A 14,621-nucleotide genomic window follows, 5' to 3' on the forward strand; every position below is an offset into this window, starting at 1 on the left:
ATTGATCCTGGCTACCAGCCTGGGGATGAGAGGAAACGGCGGGAACACATAAGCTAGTTTGAAGGTCCAAGGTGCTACTAGTGCATCCACTAGAGCCGCCTTGGGATCCCTGGATCTGGACCCGTAGCAGGGAACTTTGAAGTTCTGACGAGAGGCCATTAGATCCATGTCTGGAATGCCCCACAGCTGAGTGACTTGGGCAAAGATTTCCGGATGGAGTTCCCACTCCCCCGGATGCAATGTCTGACGACTCAGAAAATCCGCTTCCCAATTTTCCACTCCCGGGATGTGGATAGCAGACAGGTGGCAGGAGTGAGACTCCGCCCATAGAATAATCTTGGTCACTTCTTCCATCGCTAGGGAACTCCTTGTTCCCCCCTGATGGTTGATGTACGCAACAGTCGTCATGTTGTCTGATTGAAACCGTATGAACTTGGTCCTCGCTAGTTGAGGCCAAGCCTTGAGAGCATTGAATATCGCTCTCAGCTCCAGAATATTTATCGGTAGAAGAGATTCTTCCCGAGACCAAAGACCCTGAGTTTTCAGGGATCCCCAGACCGCGCCCCAGCCCATCAGACTGGCGTCGGTCGTGACAATGACCCACTCTGGTCTGCGGAATGTCATCCCTTGTGACAGGTTGTCCAGGGACAGCCACCAACGGAGTGAGTCTCTGGTCCTCTGATCTACTTGTATCTTTGGAGACAAGTCTGTATAGTCCCCATTCCACTGACTGAGCATGCACAGTTGTAATGGTCTTAGATGAATGCGCGCAAAAGGAACTATGTCCATTGCCGCTACCATCAACCCGATCACTTCCATGCACTGAGCTACGGAAGGAAGAGGAACGGAATGAAGTATCCGACAAGAGTCCAGAAGTTTTGTTCTTCTGGCCTCTGTTAGAAAAATCCTCATTTCTGAGGAGTCTATGATTGTTCCCAAGAAGGGAACCCTTGTTGACAGGGATAGAGAACTCTTTTCCACGTTCACTTTCCAGCCGTGAGATCTGAGAAAGGCCAGGACGATGTCCGTGTGAGCCTTTGCTTGAGGGAGGGACGACGCTTGAATCAGAATGTCGTCCAGGTAAGGTACTACTGCAATGCCCCTTGGTCTTAGCACCGCTAGAAGGGACCCTAGTACCTTTGTGAAAATCCTTGGAGCAGTGGCTAATCCGAAAGGAAGCGCCACAAACTGGTAATGTTTGTCCAGGAATGCAAACCTTAGGAACCGATGATGTTCCTTGTGGATAGGAATATGTAGATACGCATCCTTTAAATCCACCGTGGTCATGAATTGACCTTCCTGGATGGAAGGAAGGATAGTTCGAATGGTTTCCATCTTGAACGATGGAACCTTGAGAAATTTGTTTAAGATCTTGAGATCTAAGATTGGTCTGAACGTTCCCTCTTTTTTGGGAACTATGAACAGATTGGAGTAGAACCCCATCCCTTGTTCTCTTAATGGAACAGGATGAATCACTCCCATTTTTAACAGGTCTTCTACACAATGTAAGAACGCCTGTCTTTTTATGTGGTCTGAAGACAACTGAGACCTGTGGAACCTCCCCCTTGGGGGAAGTCCCTTGAATTCCAGAAGATAACCCTGGGAGACTATTTCTAGCGCCCAAGGATCCAGAACATCTCTTGCCCAAGCCTGAGCGAAGAGAGAGAGTCTGCCCCCCACCAGATCCGGTCCCGGATCGGGGGCCAATATTTCATGCTGTCTTGGTAGCAGTGGCAGGTTTCTTGGCCTGCTTTCCCTTGTTCCAGCCTTGCATTGGTCTCCAAGCTGGCTTGGCAGGTATTACCCTCTTGCTTAGAGGACGTAGCACTTTGGGCAGGTCCGTTTTTACGAAAGGGACGAAAATTAGGTCTATTTTTTGCCTTGAAAGGCCGATCCTGAGGAAGGGCGTGGCCCTTACCCCCAGTGATATCAGAGATAATCTCTTTCAAGTCAGGGCCAAACAGCGTTTTCCCCTTGAAAGGAATGTTTAGTAGCTTGTTCTTGGAAGACGCATCAGCCGACCAAGATTTCAACCAAAGCGCTCTGCGCGCCACAATAGCAAACCCAGAATTCTTAGCTGCTAACCTAGCCAATTGCAAAGTGGCGTCTAGAGTGAAAGAATTAGCCAATTTGAGAGCATTGATTCTGTCCATAATCTCCTCATAAGGAGGAGAATCACTATCGAGCGCCTTTATCAGTTCATCAAACCAGAAATATGCGGCTGTAGTGACAGGGACAATGCATGAAATGGGTTGTAGAAGGTAACCCTGCTGAACAAACATCTTTTTAAGCAAACCTTCTAATTTTTTATCCATAGGATCTTTGAAAGCACAACTATCCTCTATGGGTATAGTGGTGCGTTTGTTTAAAGTAGAAACCGCTCCCTCGACCTTGGGGACTGACTGCCATAAGTCCTTTCTGGGGTCGACCATAGGAAACAATTTTTTAAATATGGGGGGAGGGACGAAAGGAATACCGGGCCTTTCCCATTCTTTATTAACAATGTCCGCCACCCGCTTGGGTATAGGAAAAGCTTCTGGGAGCCCCGGCACCTCTAGGAACTTGTCCATTTTACATAGTTTCTCTGGGATGACCAACTTTTCACAATCATCCAGAGTGGATAATACCTCCTTAAGCAAAATGCGGAGATGTTCCAACTTAAATTTAAATGTAATCACATCAGATTCAGCCTGATGAGAAATGTTCCCTGAATCAGTAATTTCTCCCTCAGACAAAACCTCCCTGGCCCCCTCAGATTGGGTTAGGGGCCCTTCAGAGATATTAATATCAGCGTCGTCATGCTCTTCAGTAACTAAAACAGAGCAGCCACGCTTACGCTGACAAGGGTTCATTTTGGCTAAAATGTTTTTGACAGAATTATCCATTACAGCCGTTAATTGTTGCATAGTAAGGAGTATTGGCGCGCTAGATGTACTAGGGGCCTCCTGAGTGGGCAAGACTCGTGTAGACGAAGGAGGGAATGATGCAGTACCATGCTTACTCCCCTCACTTGAGGAATCATCTTGGGCATCATTGTCATTATCACATAAATCACATTTATTTAAATGAATAGGAATTCTGGCTTCCCCACATTCAGAACACAGTCTATCTGGTAGTTCAGACATGTTAAACAGGCATAAACTTGATAACAAAGTACAAAAAACGTTTTAAAATAAAACCGTTACTGTCACTTTAAATTTTAAACTGAACACACTTTATTACTGCAATTGCGAAAAAACATGAAGGAATTGTTCAAAATTCACCAAATTTTCACCACAGTGTCTTAAAGCCTTAAAAGTATTGCACACCAAATTTGGAAGCTTTAACCCTTAAAATAACGGAACCGGAGCCGTTTTTAACTTTAACCCCTTTACAGTCCCTGGTATCTGCTTTGCTGAGACCCAACCAAGCCCAAAGGGGAATACGATACCAAATGACGCCTTCAGAAAGTCTTTTCTAAGTATCAGAGCTCCTCTCACATGCGACTGCATGCCATGCCTCTCAAAAACAAGTGCGCAACACCGGCGCGAAAATGAGACTCTGCCTATGCTTTGGGAAAGCCCCTAAGAATAAGGTGTCTAAAACAGTGCCTGCCGATATTATTATATCAAAAAACCCAAATAAAATGATTCCTCAAGGCTAAATATGTGTTAATAATGAATCGATTTAGCCCAGAAAAAGTCTACAGTCTTAATAAGCCCATGTGAAGCCCTTATTTACAATCGTAATAAACATGGCTTACCGGATCCCATAGGGAAAATGACAGATTCCAGCATTACATCGTCTTGTTAGAATGTGTCATACCTCAAGCAGCAAGAGACTGCACACTGTTCCCCCAACTGAAGTTAATTGCTCTCAACAGTCCTGTGTGGAACAGCCATGGATTTTAGTTACGGTTGCTAAAATCATTTTCCTCATACAAACAGAAATCTTCATCTCTTTTCTGTTTCTGAGTAAATAGTACATACCAGCACTATTTCAAAATAACAAACTCTTGATTGAATAATAAAAAACTACAGTTAAACACTAAAAAACTCTAAGCCATCTCCGTGGAGATGTTGCCTGTACAACGGCAAAGAGAATGACTGGGGTAGGCGGAGCCTAGGAGGGATCATGTGACCAGCTTTGCTGGGCTCTTTGCCATTTCCTGTTGGGGAAGAGAATATCCCACAAGTAAGGATGACGCCGTGGACCGGACACACCTATGTTGGAGAAATGCTTTTCTTCCACCTGGCTGACAGCTCAGCAGCCAAACCTCTGCAAAACACAGCTGTGCTGTCTCCATGTATGAGAGACGTGCTTAATTTTAGCTTAGTAATGACATGATAAAGACACCCTCTATTGTGTCGGTGTAGTAAAAAGGGGAACAACACCTTTAAATCACCATATTTATTTTGGTAGAACAGGTTTTTTCCCCCCCAAAGAATTTTATTTTGTCATGATTTTGTTGTGACTTGGAATCAACGTGACCAGTGTTTTTGTTCCAATGCTTTAAATTATACCATAGTAAGGTTAAACATTTTACTAAATCACTTCTACAGCCATTAAGTGGACGTGAAAATTTAAATTGTCTTCATTCTCATTGTATCCTTTCTTGAAAAAGCAATGCACTACTGGGAGCTAGCTGAACATATCAGGTGAGCTAAAGAGAAAAGGTGCAGCCACCAATCTGCATCTAGCTCCCAGTAGTGTATTGCTGCTCCTTCAACAAAGGATATAAAAATAATAAAGTAAATTTGAGAATAGTATTACATTTGAAAGTTATTTAAAATTGTATGTTCTAAATCATGAAAGAACTATTTCAGTTTTAATGTCCCTTTAACAGTATACAAATCTTGTTTACTCTCCCAAATCAGAAAGGGCTTAACAAATTTGTATGTGTCAATTTACCAAAACACCAGAATTATATATGTAGCAAACCAGAAATCACTCACTAGACAGCCTGTTTCGTTCTTTTTGGAACTCATCAGTAGGAGATAGATATCTGGTTGCTGCATTGGTAAAGCTATTTTCATGGTTAAACCAAAAATTCATTAAAATTATGGGGGGAGATAAAAAAACAAATTAAAATCCTCCATGTCTCAAAATTAAATCAATGTAAATATTTGCATAGGAAATTAGCACACCTAGGCAAGATTCCCCGCTTGCTTTTTCCCAGAAATACTTAATATACAATGTTACCAATGCACAAGAGAATTCTGGGTAAGATATGCAAATTAGATATTAGAAAACCTGAGAATTTGCATATCTATCTCCTACTGATGAGTTCCAAAATGAACGAAACAGGCTGTCTAGTGAGTGATTTCTGGTTTGCTGCAATAATCCTGTTAAAAGGATCGCTGTGTTAAAACAGTATTTTGAAGCAAAAAAACAGAATTTTCATATCTAATTTGCATATCTAACCCAGAATTCTCTTGTGCATTGGTAACATTGTATATTAAAGGGACAGTCTAGTCAAAATTAAACTTTCATGATTCAGATAGGGCATGCAATTTTAAACAACTTTCCAATTTACTTCTATTATCAAATTTGCTCTATTCTTTAGTTATCCTTTGTTGAAGAAATAGCAATGCACATGTGTGAGCCAATCACACAAGGCCTCTAGGTGAAGCAACCAATCAGCAGCTACTGAGCATATCTAGATATGCTTTTCAGCAAGTGATATCAAGAGAATGAAGCAAATTAGATAATAGAAGTAAATTAGAATGTTGTCTAAAATGACATGCTCTTTCTAAATCACAAAAGAAAAAAATTGGCTTTCATGTCCCTTTAAGTATTTCTGGGAAAAAGCAAGTGGGGAATCTTGCCTAGATGTGCTAATTTCCTATGCAAATATTTACATTGATTTAATTTTGAGATATGGAGGATTTTAATTTCAGTTTTTTATCTCCCCCCATAATTTTAATGAAATTATATATATATATATATATATATATATATATATATATATGTGTGTGTGTGTGTGTGTGTGTGTGTGTGTGTGTGTGTGTGTGTCAGACAGAGGTATTTGGATATATATAAATGGAGAACAACCTCAAAAGGTATTATTCTAGTAGGAACCAGTGGCTCCTTGGTACCTGGGTTTATTGAGCCCCGATATAGATAAATCTGAAAATCATTTCTTTTATTATTTTAAATATAGAAACTAAGTCAGCCTCTGCTCTATGCTCTAAAACATGTTATATTTACACATAAATTAGGAAATTGTTAAAGCATATATTACATTTAATGTTGTCAGCTGTACCATTTTATAAATAATGAGCCTTATAATTTTTACAAACTACTATCCCGTATTTAGTCACTCAAAACTTTGCATCAAGTTCTGTTGAAATATATAAAAAAGATATATTGCAAACATGTAACATTGAATTAAATTCAGCGCTGCGGAATCTGTTGGCGCTCTAGAAATACCTGATAATAATAATAATAAATAAATAACATGGTATTTGGATGTCTAGGCATTAACCTGTCAAATAAACAACCTGCTGAAAAATCAAAAAGTGATGGAGAGCACTTACCTGGGGTGTCATCCTGTAAGAATCTGGAAATAAAATCACACAGATGTTAGAGGGCTGTGAATCAAATGAGAGGTTTTACAAAGTTACAAAGTTCACAGATAACCATTGCCATAAAAAATCCCAAATGGGCGCACCAGAAGGGAAGCCCCTGTCTCAGGTTAAGCTGACTGTACTGTGAAAACGCAAGAGTAATTAATCCTTGAGTATTTACAACCATGTAAAAATTATTAGCACAGCACATTTTCCTTGATAAGAAAATTCTCCATGGCATTTATCAACATGATTGTTGTATCAGCATTGCATTCTGATTAATCTGGGTAGAAATTGATTCCAAAGGCAATCGTTGTCAAGCACTGTGGCTCAGTGGTTGAGAAATTCTGATAAGAAGCAGTTTAGCAATTCTTGAAACTCACAGTGAAATAGAAGTTACTTATTTTGCCTTGAATATTAAGCATTTAAAAAAAGTCACAGAATAGGCAGGTCCTACAGCAGGATCCGTGTGTTTAGGGCGTATCATAGTATGATTCACACTGATTCACTGCTGGGAACAGGAACTTGGTGTCTTGAGCAACTGCCGTTGGTGCACAAGGCTAACACGTTTTTGCTGGGAGTGGGAAAGCTGGAAATGCCTATCTCAGCAGCTAGATAAATCTGTGTAACAGCAGAAGAATAGTTTAGCAATTCTGCACTAGAAACATTAGAGTAGGGAGCAAAATGCACTAGGCAAGTCTAGTGATTAATGGGTTAATGAGCTCTGGATCTCAGAGCAGGAGGTAATGACAGACACCTGGCAGGATGTTTACTAGAGAGGAAAATTGCTGTTGGTTTCAAAATCTTTGGTAAATATAACAACAGACTGAAAAGGGTAATTTACATGATGAGAGTCAGTGTTATGCTGAGGTACCTCTTAATTATCACATAGCAGTGATTCTTACTGACCAACAGGGTTTTCAGATGTGACAGCAATAATAGCCATTATACACAGGGATGGGAAAATATCAGTCTAGTTTGCAGTTAAGGGGGAAAAAATGGTAACCAGTAGAGGAAAAACTCTGTAGTCCACTCAGTATTAAAAATCAGAACCTCTCCGATTCTAACACACTGCACCTTCCAACTAGTCTAGTAGAAATTTCCAGGCCTGATTTTATATTAAACTCATTAATTATCCCAAGAGCCAGGGAGCCAATATTTCTGAAAATTTGCTCCTAGCTACTAACATTCTGGATCAGTCCATATATACTTTATTTGTTTTGTTCTTTTAGCATACTTTTTTAAGGTAGGTAGGCTCAGGAGCATGCATGTGTCTGGAGCACTATACAGTAGGCTTTTGCATTTGGATTCTTCGTTAGAATCCAAATGCAAAAATAAAAGAAATTTGGCTCTTTCAGAGCTTGATTGATTGTGGTGCAAGATCACCACGTTAGGATCTGGATCTGCACAAATCTTAATGTGTTGATCTTGCACCAGAAGCAATCCGGCTCCGAAAAAAGTTGAATAGCACTTACTTCCGCCTTCTATAGTAGCCGTGTACATTTAATAGAAACACTACACTCTAGTGCTCAAAAACATTCTTGTAAAAATGCTGCCATGATATAAAGGACATAAAGTTAAACTTAAACTTGGTGATTTAGATAGAACATACAATTTTAAATAACTTATCAAAGTATTTCTATTATCTAATATGCATTGTACTCTCTGTATTCTTTCTTGAAAAGCAAACTTGGTAAGCTTAGAAGCAGCAATGTACTATTGGGAACTAGCTGCTGATTGGTGGCCAGTACTTAATTCCTACTTCTTCTACAAAGAAAATAAAGCAACATTTAATAATAGAAGTAAAATGGAAAGTTTTTAAAATGTATGCCCTGATTCATGAAAGAAGAAAAAAATAAATAAATAAGGGTTTTACTTCCCTTTAATTGAAACTTTTTAACGTGGTATGCTCTATCCGGATCAAGGAAGAAAACAATCAGGTTTGATGTCCCTTTATATTTATCAAACTATGGACTTATTTGACTTTCATCACCTGAAGTTAGTTAAAACATAGTTTTAAATCAATTTGCTGTACCAGAATACCAATACTGATCTCCTTCTAGACACTCCTGGAAGTTTGGTCAAATCAACTGTGTGTGATCTGCCTTCCTAATACTGTCATCAATTTACAGTTTTTAATATTAATGATTACTGGAGATATATATATATATATATATATATATATATATATCTCTATCGAGTGGCAATTTAACAGTAGTGAGTGAAAGTTAGTTAGTGAATGTTGAGTCTGGTGGCATGTTATAAGCAAAAAGTTGACACACACATTATATATATATATATATATATATATATATATATATATATATATATATATATATATATATATATATATATATATATATATATATATATATATATATATATATCCCAACAAGAGAATGCACTCACAGGTCTTTTTTTAAGCAAACAAATATGTTTAATGTTAAATAGATAATAGAAGTAAATCGGAATGTTTAAAATTTGGGGTTTATGGTCCCTTTAATTTTTGATTAAAAGCATTTTTGTAATTCACATGTATTAGCGATCATGTTAACACATGTGAATTAGTAACAATTACATATTCTCTGCAAGGTCCAGTACAGGTAAACGCTATCATTAAAGGAATAAAAGCTTTTACCAGAAGCATGATCGCTAATACATGTGAATTGCAAAAATGCTTTTAATAAAAAATTAAAGGGACACTAAACCCCAAATTTTTCTTTCATGATTCAAATAGAGAATAAAATTTTAAACAACATTACTTCTATTATCTATTTTGCTTCATTCTTTAGATATCATTTGTTGAAGAAATAGCAATGCACATGGATGAGCCAATCACACAAGGCATTTATGTGCAGCAACCAATCAGCAGCTACTGAGCCTATGAATGAAACAAATTAGATAATAGAAGTAAATCAGAAAGTTGTTTAAAAACACAATTTATGCTTACCTGATAAATTTATTTCTCTTGTGGTGTATCCAGTCCACGGATCATCCATTACTTGTGGGATATTCTCATTCCCAACAGGAAGTTGCAAGAGGACACCCACAGCAGAGCTGTAATATAACTCCTCCCCTAACTGTCATAGCCAGTCATTCGACCAAAAACAAGCCGAGAAAGGAGGAACCATAGGGTGTAGTGGTTACTGTAGTTTAAATGTAAAAATTACCTGCCTTAAAATGACAGGGCGGGCCGTGGACTGGATACACCACAAGAGAAATAAATTTATCAGGTAAGCATAAATTGTGTTTTCTCTTGTAAGGTGTATCCAGTCCACGGATCATCCATTACTTGTGGGATACCAATACCAAAGCTAAAGTACACGGATGAAGGGAGGGACAAGGCAGGAACTTAAATGGAAGGAACCACTGCCTGTAAAACCTTTCTCCCAAATATAGCCTCAGAAGAAGCAAAAGTATCAAATTTGTAAAATTTTGAAAAAGTATGAAGCGAAGACCAAGTCGCCGCCTTGCAAATCTGTTCAACAGAAGCCTCATTTTTAAAGGCCCAAGTGGAAGCCACAGCTCTAGTGGAATGGGCTGTAATCCTTTCAGGAGGCTGCTGTCCAGCAGTCTCATAGGCTAAGCGGATTAAGCTTCTTAGCCAAAAGAAGAAGAGGTTGCCAAAGCCTTTTGACCTCTCCTCTGTCCAGAGTAGACAACAAACAAAGCAGATGTTTGACGAAAATCTTTAGTAGCTTGTAAGTAAAACTTTAAAGCACAGACCACGTCCAGATTGTGTAACGCAAGGATGGAACCACAATCTCTTGATTGATATTCTTGATAGATACCACCTTAGGTAAGAACCCAGGTTTGGTACGCAGGACTACCTTATCCGTATGAAAAATCAGATAAGGAGAATCACATTGTAAGGCAGATAGCTCAGAGACTCTACGAGCCGAGGAAATAGCTACAAAAAAAAAAAAAGAACTTTCCAAGATAAAAGTTTGATATCTATGGAATGAAGAGGTTCAAACGGAACTCCTTGAAGAACCTTAAGAACCAAGTTTAAGCTCCATGGTGGAGCAACAGGTTTAAACACAGGCTTGATTCAAACTAAAGCCTGACAAAATGCCTGAACGTCTGGAACATCTGCCAGACGCTAGTGCAAAAGAATAGACAGAGCAAAAATCTGTCCCTTTAAGAAACTAGCTGACAATCCTTTTTCCAAACCTTCTTGGAGAAAAGATAAAATCCTAGGAATCCTGACCTTACTCCATGAGTAACCCTTGGATTCACACCAATAAAGATATCTACGCCATACCTTATGGTAAATTTTTTCCTGGTGACAGGCTTTCGTGCCTGTATTAAGGTATCAATAACTGACTCGGAGAAGCCACGCTTTGATAAAATCAAGCATTCAATCTCCAGGCAGTCAGCCTCAGAGAAATTAGATTTGGATGGTTGAAAGGACCCTGAAGTAGAAGGTCCTGTCTCAGAGGCAGAGACCATGGTGGAAAGGATGACATGTCCACTAGATCTGCATACCAGGTCCTGCGTGGCCACGCAGGTGCTATCAGAATCACCAATGTTCTCTCCTGCTTGATCTTGGCAATCAGTCGAGGGAGCAGAGGAAACGGTGGAAACACATAAGCCAGGTTGAAAGACCAGGGCGCTGCTAGAGTATCTATCAGTGTCGCCTTGGGATCCCTGGACCTGGATCCGTAACACGGAAGCTTGGCATTCTGGCGAGACGCCATGAGATCCAGTTCTGGTTTGCCCCAACGGAGAATCAGTTGTGCAAATACCTCCGGATGGAGTTCCCACTCTCCCGGATGAAAAGTCTGAAGACTTAGAAAATCCGCCTCCCAGTGCTCTACACCTGGGATATGGATAGCTGATAGGTGGCAAGAGTGAATCTCTGCCCAGTGAATTGTTTTTGAAACTTCTAAAATCTCTAGGGAACTTCTTGTTCCCCCTCGATGGTTGATGTAAGCTACAGTCGTGATGTTGACCGACTGAAATCTGATGTACCTCAGAGTTGCTAACTGAGGCCAAACCTGAAGAGCCTTGAATATCGCTCTTAGTTCCAGAATATTTATTGGAAGGAGAGACTCCTCCTGAGTCCACGATCCCTGAGCCTTCAGGGAGTTCCAGACTGCACCCCAACCTAGAAGGCTGGCATTTGTTGTTACAATAGTCCAATCTGGCCTGCGAAGGTCATACCTTTGGACAGATGGACCCGAGATAGCCACCAGGGAAGAGGATCCCTGGTCTCTTGGTCCAGATTCAGTTGAGTGGCCAAATCTGTGTAATCCCCGCTCCACTGACTGAGCCTGCATAGTTGCAGCGGTCTGAGATGTAAGCGTGCAAACGGCACTATGTCCATTGCCGCTACCATTAAGCCGATTACTTCCATACACTGAGCCACCAAAGGGCGCGGAATGGAATGAAGAACCCGACAGGAATTTAGAAGCTTTGATAACCTGGACTCCGTCAAGGTAAATTTTCATTTCTACAGAATCTATCAGAGTCCCTAGAAAGGAAATTCTTGTGAGTGGGGATAGAGAACACTTTTCCTCGTTCACTTTCCACCCATGCGACCTCAGAAATGCCAGTACCACGTCCGTATGAGACTTGGCAATTTGGAAGTTTGACGCCTGTATCAGGATGTCGTCTAAATAAGGGGCTACTGCTATGCCCTGCTGCCTTAGGACCGCCAAAAGCGACCCTAGAACCTTTGTAAAGATTCTTGGGGCTGTAGCTAATCCAAAGGTTAGAGCTACAACTGGTAATGCCTGTCTTGAAAGGCAAACCTGAGAAACCGATGATGATCTTTGTGTATCGGAATTTGAAGATAAGCATCCTTTAGATCCACTGTAGTCATATATTGACCCTCCTGGATCAGTGGTAGGATGGTACGAATAGTTTCCATCTTGAACGACGGAACTTTGAGGAATTTGTTTAAGATCTTTAGATCCAAAATCGGTCTGAAGGTTCCCTCTTTTTTGGGAACCACAAACAGATTTGAGTAAAAACCCTGTTCCTGTTCCTCCTTTGGAACTGGATGGATCACTCCCATAACTAGGAGGTCTCGTACACAGTGTAAGAATGCCTCACTCTTTATCTGGTTTGCAGATAATTGTGAAAGGTGAAATCTCCCTTTTGGGGGGGAAGCTTTGAAGTCCAGAAGATATCCCTGGGATATAATTTCCAACGCCCAGGGATCCTGAACATCTCTTGCCCACGCCTGGGAGAAGAGTGAAAGTCTGCCCCCTACTAGATCCGTTACCGGATAGGGGGTCGTTCCTTCATGCTGTCTTAGAGGCAGCAGCAGGCTTTTTGACCTGCTTACCTTTTTTCCAGGTCTGGTTTGGTCTCCAGACCGTCTTGGATTGAGCAAAAGTTCCCTCTTGTTTATTATTAGAGGAAGTTGATGCCGCACCTGCCTTGAAGTTTCGAAAGGCACGAAAATTAGACTGTTTGGCCCTAGATTTGGACCTGTCCTGAGGAAGGGCACAACCCTTTCCTCCCGTGATATCAGCAATAATCTCCTTCAAACCAGGCCCGAATAGGGTCTGCCCCTTGAAGGGAATGTTAAGTAGCTTAGATTTTAAAGTCACGTCAGCTGACCATGATTTAAGCCATAGCGCTCTGTGCGCCTGTATAGCAAAACCAGAATTCTTAGCCGTTAGTTTATTCAAATGAACAATGGCATCAGAAATAAAATAATTGGCTAGCTTAAGTGCTCTAAGTTTGCCAAGTATGTCATCCAATGGAGTCTCTACCTGTAAAGCCTCTTCCAGAGACTCAAACCAGTACGCCGCAGCAGCAGTGACAGGGGCAATGCATGTAATGGGCTGTAGGATAAAACCTTGTTGAATAAATATTTTCTTAAGGTAACCTTCTAATTTTTTATCCATTGGCTCTAAAAAAGCACAACTGTCCTCGACAGGGATAGTAGTACGCTTTGCTAGAGTAGAAACTGCTCCCTCCACCTTAGGGACTGTCTGCCATAAGTCCCGTGTGGTGGCGTCTATTGGAAAACATTTTTCTAAAAATAGGAGGGGAAGAGAACGGCACACCTGGACTATCCCATTCCTTATTAATAATTTCTGTAAACCTTTTAGGTATTGGAAAAACATCAGTACACACCGGCACTGCAAAGCATTTATACAGTCTACAAAATTTCTCTGGCACTGCAATGGTATCACAGTCATTCAGAACAGCTAAAACCTCCCTAAGTAACACGCGGAGGTGTTCAAGCTTAAATTTAAATGTAGAAATATTAGAATCAGGTATCTTTCCTGAGTCATTAACATCACCCACTGACTGAAGCTCTCCTTCCTCAGCTTCTGCATATTGTGAGGCAGTATCAGACATGGTTCTTAAAGCGTCAGTATGCTCTGCATTTTGTCTCACCCCAGAGCTATCTCGCTAACCTCTATGTATTATCCATGACTGCCGCCATGTCTTGTAAAGTAAACGCTATGGGCGCCCTAGATGTACTTGGCACCATTTGAGCGCGAGTCCCTTGGGCGGGAGTCAAAGGGTCTGACACGTGGGGAGAGTTAGTCGGCATAACTTTCTCCTCGTCAGATTCCTCTGGTGATAATTTTTTTAAAAACAGAATATGATCTTTATTGCATAAAATGAAATCAGTACATTTGGTACACATTCTAAGAGGGGGTTCCACCATGGCTTTTAAACATAATGAACAAGGAGTTTCTTCTATTTCAGACATGTTTATACAGACTAGCAATGGGACTAGCAAGCTTGGAAAACACTTTAAATCAAGTTAACAAGCAAATATAAAAAACGGTACTGTGCCTTTAAGAGAAACAAATTTTGTCAGAATTTGAAAAACAGTGAAAAAATGCAGTAAATCAAACAAATTTTTTACAGTGTATGTAATAGGCTAGCAGAGCATTGCATCCACTTGCAAATGGATGATTAACCCCTTAGTTAAAAAAAACAGATCAAAAAAACAAAATAGACTTTTTTTTTGGGGGGGGGGGGGGTTTGGGGTTTTTTTTAACAGTCACAACCAAATGCCACAGCAAGCTGTGGTCCTACCTTCCCCAATAAACGACTTTGGAAAGCCTTTGAGCCCTTTAGAGATGTCCTATAGCA

The 14,621-nt window shown here is 40.5% G+C and overlaps 1 protein-coding gene across 4 annotated transcripts in view; it reads right to left on the reverse strand.

Annotated features, from left to right (window-relative positions):
* Positions 1-14,621, reverse strand: part of SAMD8 (sterile alpha motif domain containing 8) — an 83,722-nt gene that overhangs the window by 48,297 nt on the left and 20,804 nt on the right. For 2 of the 4 annotated variants that reach the window (XM_053692136.1, XM_053692138.1), the window contains exon 2: positions 6,519-6,541. The exons of the other annotated variants lie outside the window; for them this stretch is intronic. In XM_053692136.1, coding sequence (XP_053548111.1) covers positions 6,519-6,541 — 23 coding nt within the window. The remainder of the gene's footprint in view (positions 1-6,518; positions 6,542-14,621) is intronic. 4 annotated transcript variants of the gene reach the window in all.

Source organism: Bombina bombina, chromosome 9, assembly GCF_027579735.1.
Source record: "Bombina bombina isolate aBomBom1 chromosome 9, aBomBom1.pri, whole genome shotgun sequence".
Classification (NCBI taxonomy): domain Eukaryota; kingdom Metazoa; phylum Chordata; class Amphibia; order Anura; family Bombinatoridae; genus Bombina; species Bombina bombina.